This window comes from Python bivittatus, unplaced genomic scaffold (genome assembly GCF_059951505.1).
Source record: "Python bivittatus isolate LINGU-HERP-01145 unplaced genomic scaffold, Pbiv_v1 ctg000790_np1212, whole genome shotgun sequence".
Lineage (NCBI taxonomy): Eukaryota > Metazoa > Chordata > Lepidosauria > Squamata > Pythonidae > Python > Python bivittatus.
Window position 1 is genome coordinate 6,447,193 of NW_028277110.1, and position 15,193 is coordinate 6,462,385.

A 15,193-nucleotide genomic window follows, 5' to 3' on the forward strand; every position below is an offset into this window, starting at 1 on the left:
GGTCAGAGATGTTGAAGGGCTGCTCCACATTGAAACAACCTCAGCTTGCTTCAAAGACGCTGGTTGACAATGTGCTTTGGCTCTTCACCACACGGTCCAAGAAAGGCAAATCATGTGATGAAAATCTGTCTTCCCAATCTGCAGTCTGGTAGACTGGGCTAGGAGTGCCACCATTCTGACCATCTTGGCCATCAGATGTGATGGCTGGAAGTAATGGGAGTTGGAGTTCTACACATCTGGACCTCACAGTTTGGGGAAGGCTGGTGTCACTCCAGCATTATGATGTCTTGGCTCCTGTGTCATTTTCAGCCTGCATAAACATGGATTGTTAGATAAGCAAAAATTGACCATACATCCTGGCTTAGCCTGTTATGTGAACCAGGCTACTGTCTACTTCAGTGGCTACAGGTACAACATCCAAAGCTGTTTCTTCCATTCTGATCCTGGAACTGTTCCTTTTGGCAGGTGGCCATGTTGGTGCAATTCCTAATTGAAAACTCAGCTGAAATTTTTGGAGGGGACATTGCTTCCCTGTTCCAAAGGCCAGAGAAGAAGAAGTCCCAAAGTGTCAATGACTTGCTAGGTAAGATTGCTGCTCGGGTATTCACTATTTTATCTTTTCCAGGTACAAAAGAAGTGGGTCGCATTTAACAAGATTAACAAGAGCAGGGCCAATTGCAGGGGAAATAAAAAAACTCAAGGAGGCAGCCACAATTGCATGATCGAAGCCTTGCCCTCTTTTTATGTGTACAGGCAGTCCTCAACTTATGACCATTTGTTTAACAACCGTTTGAAGTTATGATGGCACTGAAAAAAGTGACTTAAAGCTGGTCCTCGCACTTACAACCGTTGCAGGTCCCTGCGGACATGTGATCAAAATTTAGGCGCTCGGCAACCAGCATGTATTTACGATGGTTGCAGGGTCCCAGGGTCATGTGATTGCCATTTGCCACCTTCCCAGCTGGCTTCTGGCAAGCAAAATCAATGGGCAACTGCATGATTTGCTTAATGACCATGTGATTCACTTAACAACCACTGCAAAAAATGTCAGAAAATCCGTTGCAGTCATGTGATGCTTCACTTAATGACCACACTGCTTATCGATGTATTTTCCAGTCCGTATTGTCATAAGTCAAGGACTATCTGTATTGCCTGTTCAGTCCATGTAGAAAGGGGGTGGGGCTTCAAGCATGAGGTTGCAGCTACCATCTTGACTTTTGCCCCCCCACACACACACATGGACACGGACATCTCTGAACAAGAGTCTTTCAACTATCTCTCATTCCCAGAACCTAGTTCTTCCTCATTTCATGCCCTCATCAAAGCTTTTTATTTGAATAGAAAGGTGCAGGTGGACTACCCTAAAAAATAGTATTCAGAATTAAAATCAGGCATATCCATAAGCAGCAGTCTAAATCCATCAAGAAATTAATCAGAAATTGTTCTTACTAAGTATCAACCAACCAGCAGTAAAGCATATATTCCTTACACCTGCCTTAATCTGAGGAAGCAGTTTTATTAAATTAAATTAGCATAAAACTAAACTTGCAAGACTTTCCCACCTCATCAGGGACTAGGAGAGGAAAAGGACTGAACAGGAAATGATCACATTATGGCAGGGCTGCATCGACTGGTTGTTTAATTCATACCTGCTTCTCAACAAGACGCAGTCACACCATGGGAAAAAGTTCTTTGCCATCCTACCTGTGTAAACTGTTTTTAAAATCAATTTCTTGAAGTATACATCTTAGAAATTTATTTCTCCAACTTTTCAGTAGAGTTCTAAGTTCTACCAACCCACCACGCAATATCAGAGAGGTAACAGGGGCAAGGGTGGGGGACATTTTGGGAGGCTGATGAACTTAGGTAACAAATGCTTCCACAGATACACTATCTTATGTTCCTTAACATTGTTTCTTCACTCTATAGTTCAGCACAATGATTCCTCAGATGAGATGGAATATGCAACTTCTTACCATGAAAGAGCCAAACAACATTATGGGCTTGAAGGAGATGATGGCCTGTTCAGCCCATCCGGAGGGCTGATTCTCAGTGAGGAACAAGAAGACTGGGATTTGTTCAGTGAGATCACTGCTTGCTACCAGAATAAAGCCAAGAAGAATGCAAGTACTGACAGTTATGACCTCCTAGAAGAAGAAGGCTCCTTCTGCTCCCTTGGCTCCATCAGCTCACTCAGCCCTGCAAGGAACCGATGTTCCTCCGAGCCCAGCGTTTGCCTGAGCTCTCAGTTTCCTGCCCAGGACCATGAGCCAGTGGCTCGGCAATCCAGCTGCGATGCCACCATCATGCATACCCACGGTGATTATATCCACAGGCTCAAGCAGTTGCAGCTGGAGAGTCAGAAGCTTATTGATGAAGGTTTGAGCCCTGGTCTTAACAGAACAAGGCAAAGCTTCTGGAGATCACCTCTGTGCAGCAACGTGGCAAAGATCAGCACTCAGAAAACAAGCCTGTCCAACCGGTCTAGCTTCTCCAGCCTGTCCTCTACTACCACTTCTCCCTCAGCTTCCTCATTAAGCTCTCTAGACAGTGCATTCTCCTACTGCTCTGAGTCCTCTGCCTTCAGCCCCATGGATGTCTCAACCCTACCCTTCATGTTTGGTACTTCCACCAGGCTTCACGCTTTGTCCCCCAAAATATCTAAGAAGTCCTTGAAAGAATGGCACAAGCCCTTTACTTCTCCTTTGCCCCTAGGCCCTTGCAATATGGACTTTTGCACTGATAGGCAAGTGGAAGACAAAGAGAAAAACTGCAGCAGAGGTGAGGGGCAGGTTTTCATGCCCCTTAGGGTGCCTGGAAATCTGCTAAATGAGAACAACTTGGACAAAGACCAGCAAGAGGCCCAACGCACTGAGACGTCCTCTCTGGTCATCGAACGACACGGTTCTGAAGAGCCTGACTGCAGGCATCACATTCCTGAGTGTTCTGCTCCAGTGAACCAGTACGTTCAGAGGGAGAAATCTGTGAAGTACATAGAGGTCAAATGTGCAGAAGCTACTCTTCACAGTCAAGAAAGTTTGAAGCGCACCAAAATAACAGTGTACATGGCCCCCAAAGAGAGAAGTCCAAGAGATTCGCCAGTGGTGCAAGAGGAAGCAATTGTAACTATGAGCAACAAGGGTACCAACTCTGATGGAAAACACAGTAGCAGTGAAGGCACTTCCAAGACCCTACAAACTGTAAGAGTTCATATACCCCAGACAGTGTTTTATGGACAAAACACTCCTTTGGTACTCCATTCCATTTCAAGGAGATACCACCAAGGATTTGTGGGCCAGTCATCACAGGAGAAGGCTCCACAAAGGGCTCCTCTGGCAGAAGACCCAGGGGAGCTGACTCATCTGGAAGGGAACCCCAGCAAGGACGGCAGTGGTACTTTCCATTTCTTTCTCCCAGCTTCCATTCGCAACACAGTCCGGGAATACTTCAGCCAGGACAACCCCAAAGACTATGCCCTAGCAGGAGCAGAAATGGTGGAGAAGGAACTGATCCGGAGCAGGATGGAGTGGCTTAGAAGCCAGTCGTGCCCCAGTGTCCCGGCTGAGGAACACAATGGCTTAATGTTCGCAGAGGAGACTTTTGTTTAAGGGCACCACGCCTGGCAGAAGACAGGGAGGGAGGGGTGGTTGGAAGCATGAAGGTCTCCTGTAAAGTAGGTGATGGGAAGAATGTCACCAGCTGCCTCAGCTCACACATGTGCACATGACCCTCGACCAGCAGGAGCTTTTTTCTAAACTAGTTTTTTTTTCCTGCCCTGTACAAAGAACAGGAGCTGTGTTCATCTGAGGCAGCATTTCCCTAGCATGATTTCCAGTGTATTGTTTTTAGCTGAAGGGGTTGTGTTTTCCAGCTTTACATCATGGAGAGATGGAAGGAAGGAAGGAAGGAAGGAAGGAAGGAAGGAAGGAAGGAAGGAAGGAAGGAAGGAAGGAAGGAAGGAAGGAAGGAAGGAAGGAGAAAAAAATTACAATTTTTTTTGTTGAGTTTGATTCAAAAGTCACCAAATAACCAAACCCAATAATTAATTAATAACTTCTCCCTTTTAAGGTGTTCATAGTTTGTGTTGCTTTTTTTGAAAGCACGTTGAAAAATGCCACAAAAGCGTTGGTAATAGTTTGTTTCTTTGATGCATCACGTGGCAATCCAGAAGTTTAGCTGCAACTCGATTCTATTTCTTCTTCCCAGTTTATGCTTTCATCCTCTGCCTTTGCTTGAAGTTTCAGCCTTGTCCCTGTGTGTGTGTCCATGTGCACGTGTGAGTGACTTATGTCTGGTTTTCTAGCATTGGTAAAACCTGCCAGGAGCCCATGAGATGGAGAAAGGCAGACTCAAGATGCAACACAAGTGTGGATGACCCCAAACACACTGGGGGTAAGGAAAATGTCAGGAAACACTTGTTTCATCTGCAATGGAGATCTATGAAATAATGTCAGAGAATGGCAGTTTTACTGCCGTGCATTATGACCAGACCATCAGATTTCCCCACACCCTTCAAGAGTCATGTTGTGAAATTGCACCATCCATTATTGTTCATCCCAGCTTTTGTTATAGGGCATATTCACTCCTCCTGCAGCCCTTGTGAAGGAAGAAGGGAAGTGCTGGTGTCAGCAGTTGACACAGTGGGATTTTTGAGACTTTTGGATTGTTTCATTCAGTGATGAGGATGAAGATGCAAGTCTTTATCACATCCTTGAAACTGAGAATGTTTTAGTTTTGCATAATGTAGACTAGGGATGGCTACAAGGATGGAGTCAAAAAGTCAAGGTATCAGCCACAGCTACGCAATCAAAGCCCCATTGCAAGCAAAAATGGGGTGGGCTTTCATCACACTGCTGTGGCCACCGTCTTGACTTTTTTGACCCCCTGGTGTGGATATAATAGAGGAAAGTGACTGAGTATGTGACAAGGTAAGAGGTCTGTTGGGCAACTAGGATTGATGTGGTCAATTGGCTGTTTTCTATTTGGGGAAGATCTGCTAAACTATCCCAGGATATGCCAGGTTAGCAAAAGTTCATGAGGTCTGCAGTCCTTTCAAACACCATTAATGGTTATACTTCAACTGCCCTTCTTCTGCATTATTTCCTAGGAAATTGGGTTCTTCATGAAACCGGTAGTAAGTTTCACACCGTATTCTTTGGATAAATGTGTCAGAATGCCCCTGGTTTGAGCCCTGTGCTTTTCTTCATCGAGCGATGTCTTGGCACGCTCAGCTACTCACAGAGATTCCTTGGTCTCTGGTTGCTCATTGCTCAAAGGGAGGAGAATAAGGGGGAGACGCTTCTGATTTCCTGCAGTGCTGGACACTTCACGCTGCTATAAAGTACCTCCGAGCTCACCTTCCACCCACTGCTATTTCCAGGTTATTGCTCGCTTAATTTGCACACAGCCCTCCCAACCGGGCGCCCTCCAGAGGTATTGGAACCACAACTCTGGAACTCCAAAGGCAGGAATTCTGGGAGGTGTGTCCCCAACACCTTTTTGGGGTGTGTCCCCAACACCTTAGCCCCGTTTACAGAAAGGTGACCATGATCTGAGGAAAGGAACAGATGTCTCTGGTTAGTGCAAAAGTAGGGCAGGGCAAAAGAAAAGAAAAAGCTGTTAAGTTAGTAGGATGAGAGAGTGAAAGCAGAGACTGCAGAAACAGAGAAAGGTGGAAAGGTTTTGGAGTAAGATTTGCCTGGGAATTATTAAAGGCTGGGATTTTTTTTTAAATCTATCTATCTATCTATCTATCTATCTATCTATCTATCTATCTATCTATCTATCTATCTATCTATCTATCTATCTATCTACCTACCTACCTACCTACCTACCTACCTACCTACCTACCTACCTATCAAGCAGGAGCAAACAATTTCTGTCCTGCTGCCCAGAGAAATGCAAGGCAGTGTCAATGCAAATGGCAGGAGTTGAGCTTGATACACACACACACACACACACACACACACACAGTGATGGATTCTGTAGCAAAGGTAGCTGGACTATGGCAAAATCCTCATTTTATTTTTTTTAATTTTGAAGGCAGTTTTATTGCCCCTAATAGGAAAGTTGTTGTGGACTGGTCTTAAATATCTTTCATTGCAAGCCAGCTGGGGGTGTCCACGGGATGGGGGTGTGCAAAAAAGTCAAGATGGCAGCTGTGATCATCAAGTCAAAGCCTCGCTCCTTTTTTATGTGTGTCACCCATGTAGCACATATGAAAAAGCTTAGGGCTTTGATTATACAGTCGCAGCTGCCATTTTGACTCTTTTTACGTCTTGTGAATTCTTCTGAAGTTAGCAATTTAGGTTATGTGAAAAACTTCTTTTTTCTGAAAAGCTGATTAAAATCAATTCCATTTCTCCTATTTGTTTTAAACTGGAAGAAAAATTATCCCTGCCAATCTATTTTTAATCATTTGATTCCTTCCTAAATTGGTTGTTGCTATGACGGGAAGACAAGTTATAAACCATCCACAGCCATGTCTCTTGCACATAAACTCCTTAAAGAGGCCATCTTTCTTTCATGACATTTCTAAGCTATTGTTGTAAATATTTAAATAAAAGAAATGTGGTTTTATTTGTCAAAACCCTGGCTCGTTTTTCTCAATTCATGTCCTTCAGAACAGAAGCCTTAATCAGCAGGATTAGAAGAAGCGTATAATCCAGAAATAAATCTCAAAGCTTTGAAGGGCTAAATTATGCCGTTCAAAAACTTACTTTTCCAGGGCAGAAAACATCTTCATGGAATTTTTATCAGCACAGAAATTTGGGTAACATAGACACCAACGTTCTTGGTCCATAGACACCTTCCTTGGTGTCTAGCGGGCTCCCCCACCTCCCTTTGTTTTATTTAGGATTCCCACACCAGGTCTACACACGCCCAGGGGTCTAAAAACAGCTATGCAACCTTTTTGAGCTGGTGGGCACATCTGGCAGGTGGTGAGCACAGGAAGCAAAGGACTTTCATCCACAGCTAAAGGTAGCCATTTTCCCACTCCAACTCTTCCCCTGTGTGGCCTGACATTTAGGACAGTTGGCTGAGAGGGCTACGATAAAAAGGTTTTAATGCAATTTTTAAGGTGCCCACTTTACCCCTTAAGCCCGCTGACCAGCCTCTCCCAAAGCCCCAAAGGGCAAAGACCTTGGGTTCTGCCCGCTCTGCAGAAGAGTCCTGGGGAGGCATAGGAGGTCTCTGGGCTCGGGGTTGTCACCTATGACCCCTGGTCAGCTCTGATACTTAGAGCCAAAGTTCTCTTATGTTTACAGCTGGATACCCATCAGTGCCGGCAACTTTTATGCAAATATTATCCATTCCTGCCCACCGTCCCAGTTTAGCTAAAACGGCTGTGTTAGAATCCCAGGCTGGTGTGGGGGTGGGAGCGTCACCCTCCTGCCTCGGGCCCCCTGCCAGATGAGGCCGTCTAGGGGTGGCACCACAGCCACTCGGGAGACCCAGGAGCAGAAAGGACGGGTGCGAACGTCTTCTGCGGGCCCCCGATGAGGATGGGGAACTGGAAAGATAGCTGCACACTCGTGAAATCCAGGGCCACCTTCCTGGCAACCTTGGATCCTTTAAGCTTGGATACTGCTCCAGATCAGGGCTTCTCTGATGCAGAAGAGATTTTTTATTTTCAAAATCTTACTGTTGCAGGAAGCTGAAACAGAAACCCAAGCAAAAATATTGGGAAACTTCATTGGTTCTTTGCATTTGGTGGAGGGAGGGGATTTAGAAAGGGCTTTGGGGAAACTGAGGCCTGTGACTGTTAAATATGGATGGTGATGAAGAAAAGAGGCATTTGAGGAGCGTCAAGCAGAGGCAAAAGAGCTGAAACCCTCCTGAATGCTGATCAGCTTTCTGTCCCATCCATGGGATGGGTTTCTCTCTTTTCTTTTGCCACAATGAATGACAGTTTCAGTCAACTGGGAGCCAGCTAATTCTTAGTCCTTATTTGGACGTGTTTCTTGCTTTGAGCTTTGGAAAGAGGAAGATTGACTTGGCACAAAATCTCGTTCCACTGGATTGGATTCCTTTAGGGCTTGAGAGAGGACGAGGAGACACGAGAAATGAAGAAGGGTTGGCAGATAGTGCTGCAAACTAAGTAAACAGAGGACCTGCTTCTCACCCTAACGCTGGCAGGCTCTGTGTATATCGACCAAGCAGTGCCCTGGCCCCTGATTTGCTGCAACCAGTTTGGCCCTGTGCCACTGGGGAAAGGGGCAGATTTCCTCAAAACGAGTCTCACACAATGCTGCAGCCAGAAATGCTGCTCCAGAGAGCTAGTGGAGGCCCAGAGTCTGTCGGACCCCAACAAGTATGGCCAACGACCTCAGAATGCTCAGGCAGAAATGTCATTAACAAGCCTGAGGTCAAGTGTGGCCATCTACTAGGGACACAACCGATGGAAACTTACTATTTCATGAGGAGATAGATTTGAAGTACTGGATTAGTATAAAACTTTAATTGGACAATGATTTTCACATTCTTATTTTTATACAAGAATCTGAGCTTATTAATATGATAATGCAAAGACAGCCACCAGCAATCCAGCTGATATTGAGCATTTTGGTTTTGTTGATTTCAGTGACATGTCAAAATATAAATACTTAGGTATAATGCTTTATTTAAGCTGGTGCACTTCCTCTCTCTCCCCCCCTTAAATATAAACAGTATGTATTGCATTAAAGCAAAATAACATGGAGAGAACAAACACAAATGTATCAAGCAGATTAGGGAGAAGAGGCAAAGAAGAGGGCAGAGCGATCTTCCAAGGTCTATATGCTCGTCTCTGAAAGTAAAAAGGTCTCTCCTGCATAGTTGCTCACTGCAAGGAGGGTGTCCTGAGAGATGGTGATCACCCATTGTGGCTGACTGAGTGATGTTTCTTTCTGAGTAAGGAGAGACTGTAAGAAGAATATAAGGCAGATAGTGGCTCATTGAATGAGACAGCAAGCAGGAGTTTGGCTAACACATTTTTGTTCTGAGTCAAAAGTTTATACTTGGCTAATCTGAAAACTGGAGAAGTGAACAAGAAGAAATGACAGTGATCCCTTAGTGCTTAAAGAAAGAAAAGTGAAGCAAAATGGAGAGAAATTTGCAATCCTGAACGCTTATACATGTTTTGGTTTTGTCTGAAAACTACTTGGCATATGCTTGCAACAATTGCAAGCCTGTCGGAATGCTTGAAGGAAAAAAGAGGATTTGAGCATAGAGTGGCCACAGCTGATGAAAGAGGATGATTTATCAGAACAAACAAAGCTGATGCTTTGCTGGGAACTGGCAGAAAAAGCAACTCTCTAGAGCAGGGTTCCTCAACCTCAGCAACTTTAAAATGAGTGGACTTCAACTCCCAGAATTCCCCAGCTAGGAATTCTGGGAGTTGAAATCCACCCATTTTAAAGTTGCTGAGGTTGAGGAACCCTGCTCTAGAGGTAGGCAGTCAAATAAAGGAGCAAGTCTAGTGGACAAATGTAACCAGAAACTAAAGATATAGAAGGACAACTGAGAAATGGCATTCAGGCCCTCACAGAAAAAAACAAGCTGTAACCCTTCAGGTAAAGAATGGGGACAGGATGGTGGGTCCCTGAAGAGCAAAGGGGATGCATTTGCACCCTGCAAGAAGATATAGAAAAGAGTTGTGGTAATGGATGACTTGCTATGATGAGGATTAGGGTTAGTGTGTGCTGCCAGACCTATCAGCCCATGAACTGGATTACACAGGATAGAAGAATCAGGGATATGGCAAAACAAAGGCTAATCAAGTCAATTGTTAATTATGACTTCATTATCTATACCCTAATGCTCAGAATATGGGAAATAACCATGATACCCTTAAACATTAATACAAAAAAGCAAGAATAATTTAATATGTGTATATGGTAGGCTTCCTCCGTGATTAGAATATAGTAATGAAATGTCCAAAAGTAACAGAAGCAATAGAAAGGAAGGATGCTATATTAATAGTATCCATACCTGCTCAGAAATCCAAATGAATTAACTTGGCGAATCTGTAGATGGCATCTGGATTAAAATAAGTTAGGAACAGATAAAATCCATACTGCTGTTGATGTTTGCTATTGCCCAGCCAGTTAAGACGATGTGAATGCTGCTTTCCGAAAGCAAATTTCAGATCTTTCAAAATAGCATGAAATTGTAGTGTCTTCAGTTAGCTCAAATCTGTGGGAAATGGGAGATGAATACCGCCAGGCACGTCCTTCAGGAAATTCCTGCCATGTCTTGATGATAACCGTCTCTTTCTGAGAGGGGGGGAAGGCACGAGAGAACCAGCCCTCTTGAGTACCATGTCTCGTTCTAGGCACCATATTTTAAGAAGGATTCTGAGAAACTGGAGGAGCTAAACACCCAACAATCCCTCCTTAACTGGAATGAGGCTAGGCCTGGGAAGGAGACTAGTTTTGACAGATGGGTAGACTGGGGGGTTGAACCATCTGCCAACATTTCCTTGGGTTTTGCACAACGTTTTGTGCAAATGAGCTCATGGATCCGCTGATATTCTGGAATGGTGCTGAATCGGTTTTCAAATGCAGCCTGAACAGCAGCTGACAGGCATGGGAAGGGTTGCCCCACGAAGTAGCCAAAAGAGACCCGTTCTCCTTCTCTCCCATTTCACCATGCAGTATCCAGTTTCTGTTCCGGCAGAGGCACCAAAGCAGAATGGCCTGGGAGACAGTCCCTATGGCCTGAAGGGGAGGAACTTGCCTACACCAGCTTAGAGTGGCCAATAGATGCTGCACTGACCCCACCCTTTAGGGATCGCCGGACTTTACCACTGACCGAAGGATCAGGGAAACATGCCGAAACGTACCTTTGGCAAAACCTGCTTTGGGATAAGAGGGAAAACACAAGTTTACCACCTGTCAAAGGATGACAGCTAAGGATGACATGAAGTTGCCTCAAGAATAGGCTTGGGATCAGTTGACCAAGATAAGCAGCACAAAGAGTTTGCTGGGACTCCTTCTATGTACATAAGCATCTGGTGTCTCTCATTCCAGAGTGCAGGGAGATGTAATAATGGATTCCAACTGACAGAAGGGCAGATTCTGGTTAAATGTTAGAAGAAACTTTCTCATAGTAAGAGCTGGTTACCAGTGGAACCAATGGTACAGAGGGGTAGTAGGCTCTCCTTCACTGGTAGGGCACACACAAAGGCTGGTCTGGGAAGCTTGAATTTGGATTCTGTACTGGGCAAGGGAGTGAACCAAGTGGCCCCATGAGCCTCTTCCAAGGGTCTATCATTCCAATGCCATGTATTTATGTTATGTAGAGTCCAGGTTGCTCAAAATATCCATTCCATTAGGCCAGATTCATTACTCAGAAGTCCATGCATGGAATGCTCTGGAGATGATGGTCTTCAGCCGGGAGCCAGCAGGCACTGGGTGGGTGAGAACAGTCTGAGGTCCTGCTGCTCTCACCTAACCTCAAGATGGTTTGATCCAGTAGGTGAAGGCAGAATGAGGACAGTTAGGTGATAAGGAGATCAGTATCACTCAGTCTCCTCTATGTTCTGAATTCCCGTGGCAAGCTGGGTATAAACAGCATGAAAAGATTAGCTTTCTTTTCTTTCTTTCCTCTTTTCCAGGAATGTAGAAGGAAATTAAACTGGTCCACTGGAAGGAGTCTGGCAGAAACTGAATGTCCTCATCCAAGAGGATACGAGCCACCAAGCTGACGTGTTACAAAGTACCAACAATTCAGAAAGTAGTATTTTGATAAGTTCACCAAAGAGGAGGAAAAATACTGAAAAATATTATCACGTCAAAGAGGCACAAGCTAGATTTATAGAAGTACTTAATGTCCTCTAGATTGTTGAATTTAAAAGTCTGCAGTTCTCCCATTTGCCCATATGTGGGGATGTCTAAATGTTGAGGTGAACTGATTTGGTCCCCACTGCAACTTGGTACAGTAAACAAAATGTCAGCCCAGCATGACCTAACTAGGCCTAACGGATTAATATTTGTTCAGATAGTTATAAAACTTTTCCTAGAACAACGTCAGCTGTGAAAATATGAATTCTGAAGACAATCAGAACTGTGGTAAATTTTGAAAGGTAGTTGATGATTGGCTATTAGAACCATCACTCACAGCATGGTAACTCAGGGTACCTCCTCCCAGTTTAAATTCTGGAAGGAGGGGGAACTGGGGGGGATTTGGGAGGGTAGGTGGAAGGAAGGAGCCGGAGGTCTGACCCCAAGCAAAGCTATTTGCATTACCTCAGGTATATAAAAGAGGAAAACATAATCCAAATCAGAATAGGATTTGGGGTTAGCAGAAAAACTAGTAGATAAGTTTCATTATCTTCTTTCTTTTCTCCTGTCCTTTTTTGTTTTTATTTTATTGTTATATGGTCTGTAGACACAAACAAGGAAGGGAAAAAGGAAATACAAAAATCCATATGGAACTTAAATATTAAAGATACGGAAGCCCTATTTATAAGGCTATCATGTAGGAACACTATTACGTTATCAACATTAAATAAGCTCACTTCTTTTTAAAAGTTACTTTTATATAAATATTGAATATTTATTGATATTTAAATTCTCAATAATTAATCATACTTACGATATTAGGGTAGGAAGAACAACCATCAACAATTAAATGAGTTCACTTAGCAATGTAAACAAAAATTAAGTGAATAAATAAACATGGACAGTCCACATTTCTCAGCATTTCTGCAAACGGGATAGAATGCTTTTTCAGCTCTAGGAGAGCAGGGTCTTCAGACCAGGAGAGCAATGTCCTTGCAGATCCATTTGCCTCAACGCTCCCCTTAGTGCCCACCTGGCTTCTTTTTAATAAGATACTTTTCATTAAAAAAGAAAAGAATAAAGAGAAAGCTGACATTCTGCAAAGCAAGGGAGCAGACCGCAGCATCCTATTTATCTGCAGCCACTCCTTTAGGCTCCTAGAAGATTCTACTTGTTCACGGGGGAGTGGGCAGTTTTGTCTCCTGGTGTAGAGAGCCAGGAAGGTGACCTTCCAGAAATATGCAAGAACCCTTGCCTATGGACTGACGTGTTTTTAAGTCCTGAGAAACGAGATAATGAGCATGCTGGCTGGGGAATTCTGGGAGTTGGAGTCCATGCTTCTTAAAGTGGCCAAGGTTGAGAACCCCTGCCCTAGAGTAGAAGGGGGGGGGGAGGTCCAGCACCATCAGACTTGCAAGATTCTGTTATTGCAGCTAATTTCAGTAAAGATAGTTTTAACCTCCCTGTGGAGTTGATTTGTTCGTCTGGTCTACCTGGCGGGGCTGGCGACTAGTAAATAGTCCTGGCCCACCACAGCAGCCACAAGCAAATCTCCCATGACAAAATGATTCCCATTTTGTGAATGCACCACCAAATACTTTCAAATTCAGATGTGTTCCCAGCCAAGCGCCACAGAGTGTATCTGAAGGAAATACTTGCAGTGCTGTAATACCATTTGATTTGTGAAGAACTTGTTAGGATTTTCTGGATTCAGAAAAACTCAGGCTGTTTGCATGTCACCGCTGTGACATGGAGGGGCCTGAGCCAGAACTCAAGCTGTTACCACAGCTACCGCATGTACCTGATATGAATGAGGAAGAGAAATAAAAATGGCCACATTGAATGATATCCCCTGTCTTGGAGAAGAACTGCTCTGCTGGGAACCGGGAAGGAGTCCTCTTCAGACACAGCACCAGGAATGTCTGCAGGAGCGGGTTGGGGGGTGGACAAAGTCCACAAGATGGCAGCCATACTATTGTGATCACCACCTTGAGGATTTTGCCCGGAAGCCCCCTACTTGGAGGTCCCTCTTGATGTTCTCCAATCTTCCTTTGGTCTATATTTCTGCTAGCCCTCAAAACTACCTGAAAAGAGCAAAGAGTGATTTCCACTTTGGTCCTGGACTGAGAATACCCACGTTCAAGTCCTGTCTCTGCTGCAAAAGCTCCCTCTGAAAACTTGGCAGTGCTGTTGTGTAGACTTTTTGTGACTCTTTGAAAACTGAAGGAAAAGCAGATATTTAAGCAACTCTTTTTGCTTTAAAACAACAGGTTCATTTCAAAAGCAGCCTGTTGCCTCCGAGGACAAATAGCAAGAAGAACAAGTCCAGTTTCGAATAAAGGAGGTGAGAAGTCACCCAGGCCCTTTCTCTTAGCAGACCCTCAGGCCTGGGTCCAACAGTGGGGAGGGGACAGCTCTCAAGTCACAAGTTGGAAATGCAAAGCACAGCACACCTTCCACACCAGCAACTATTTATTCAATGTCACCTCCCCAACACACCGTAGAGTTTTCTCTCTAGCCCACCTTAATGTCTTGGAGGGAAGATAGAATAATATTCCTTTTGCAGATTGAACTTGTCCCTGTGCTCTGGAGGAACCTGAGACCCCAGCCCACCTGTTCCTTTCAAGTCCTCTCTAGAGTAACGTACGCTCCACCCTTATACCTTCATCTGCCAGCAGAAGTCCCTTCGGCCTGGAGGACAATCTTATTTGTTCATTGCTAGACCAGGACCTCAACACCACCAGGAAAGTCGCAAAATTTCTCTCAGCTGTCATTGCCCTATGCAATTTTCTTAATTTGTTGATTTTATTAATGCACAATTTTACTTTGTTCTTCTATGTTTCTTACATCATATCTAGGTCTTCTCTCCCATCATATCTTATTTGTCACTGACTAATATATGATTTTACTCAAACATGAGTCCCTACTCAAACTTATATACTCAAGTTTACACACTCAATACCATAATACTCAATGGGTAGAATTCTACAATTTTATTCTTCAAATATTTTTATTCATTAATTTAGTCATTTTGTTTTCAGCATTTAGGTTCTAATTTTAATATCCTGCTATCCATATGCAGTCCTGTTGATGTCTTAGAAATTTTTCAGATTTTAAGGCATTTTATTGTTTTAGATAAAGTCTATGCTTTCTTCCCTAGGTCACAGCTTCCCACACTTTGTTTTCTATTCTTTTATGATGTCGACTGTTTAATTTGCTGGTCAGTGATTGTAATAAAGATCATATGGCTGGTATGTGAGACACTACTATGCAAAGGAGCTCCTCCTGACCTTGGCCTTTCTGCCCAGCATTGCCCAGATCCAAGTTCAGAGCAAGAGCCACCCAGCTTATGGGTGCCAGTGGACTAAATGAAGTCCACTGAGTCAGAGCAGCTTGTAAGGGAGACTGCCTGGGACTGAAGGTATATT

General features: G+C 44.1%; 1 protein-coding gene across 2 annotated transcripts in view; it reads left to right on the forward strand.

Annotated features, from left to right (window-relative positions):
* The window catches only part of LOC103068020 (rho GTPase-activating protein 20-like), a 66,196-nt gene extending 60,450 nt beyond the window's left edge, over positions 1-5,746 (forward strand). For both annotated transcript variants that reach the window (XM_025171603.2, XM_007435881.4), the window contains exons 14-15: positions 466-583; positions 1,930-5,746. In XM_025171603.2, the coding sequence (XP_025027371.2) occupies positions 466-583; positions 1,930-3,608 (1,797 nt within the window). In that variant the 3' untranslated portion in view covers positions 3,609-5,746. The remainder of the gene's footprint in view (positions 1-465; positions 584-1,929) is intronic.
* Positions 5,747-15,193: the final 9,447 nt, after the last annotated feature.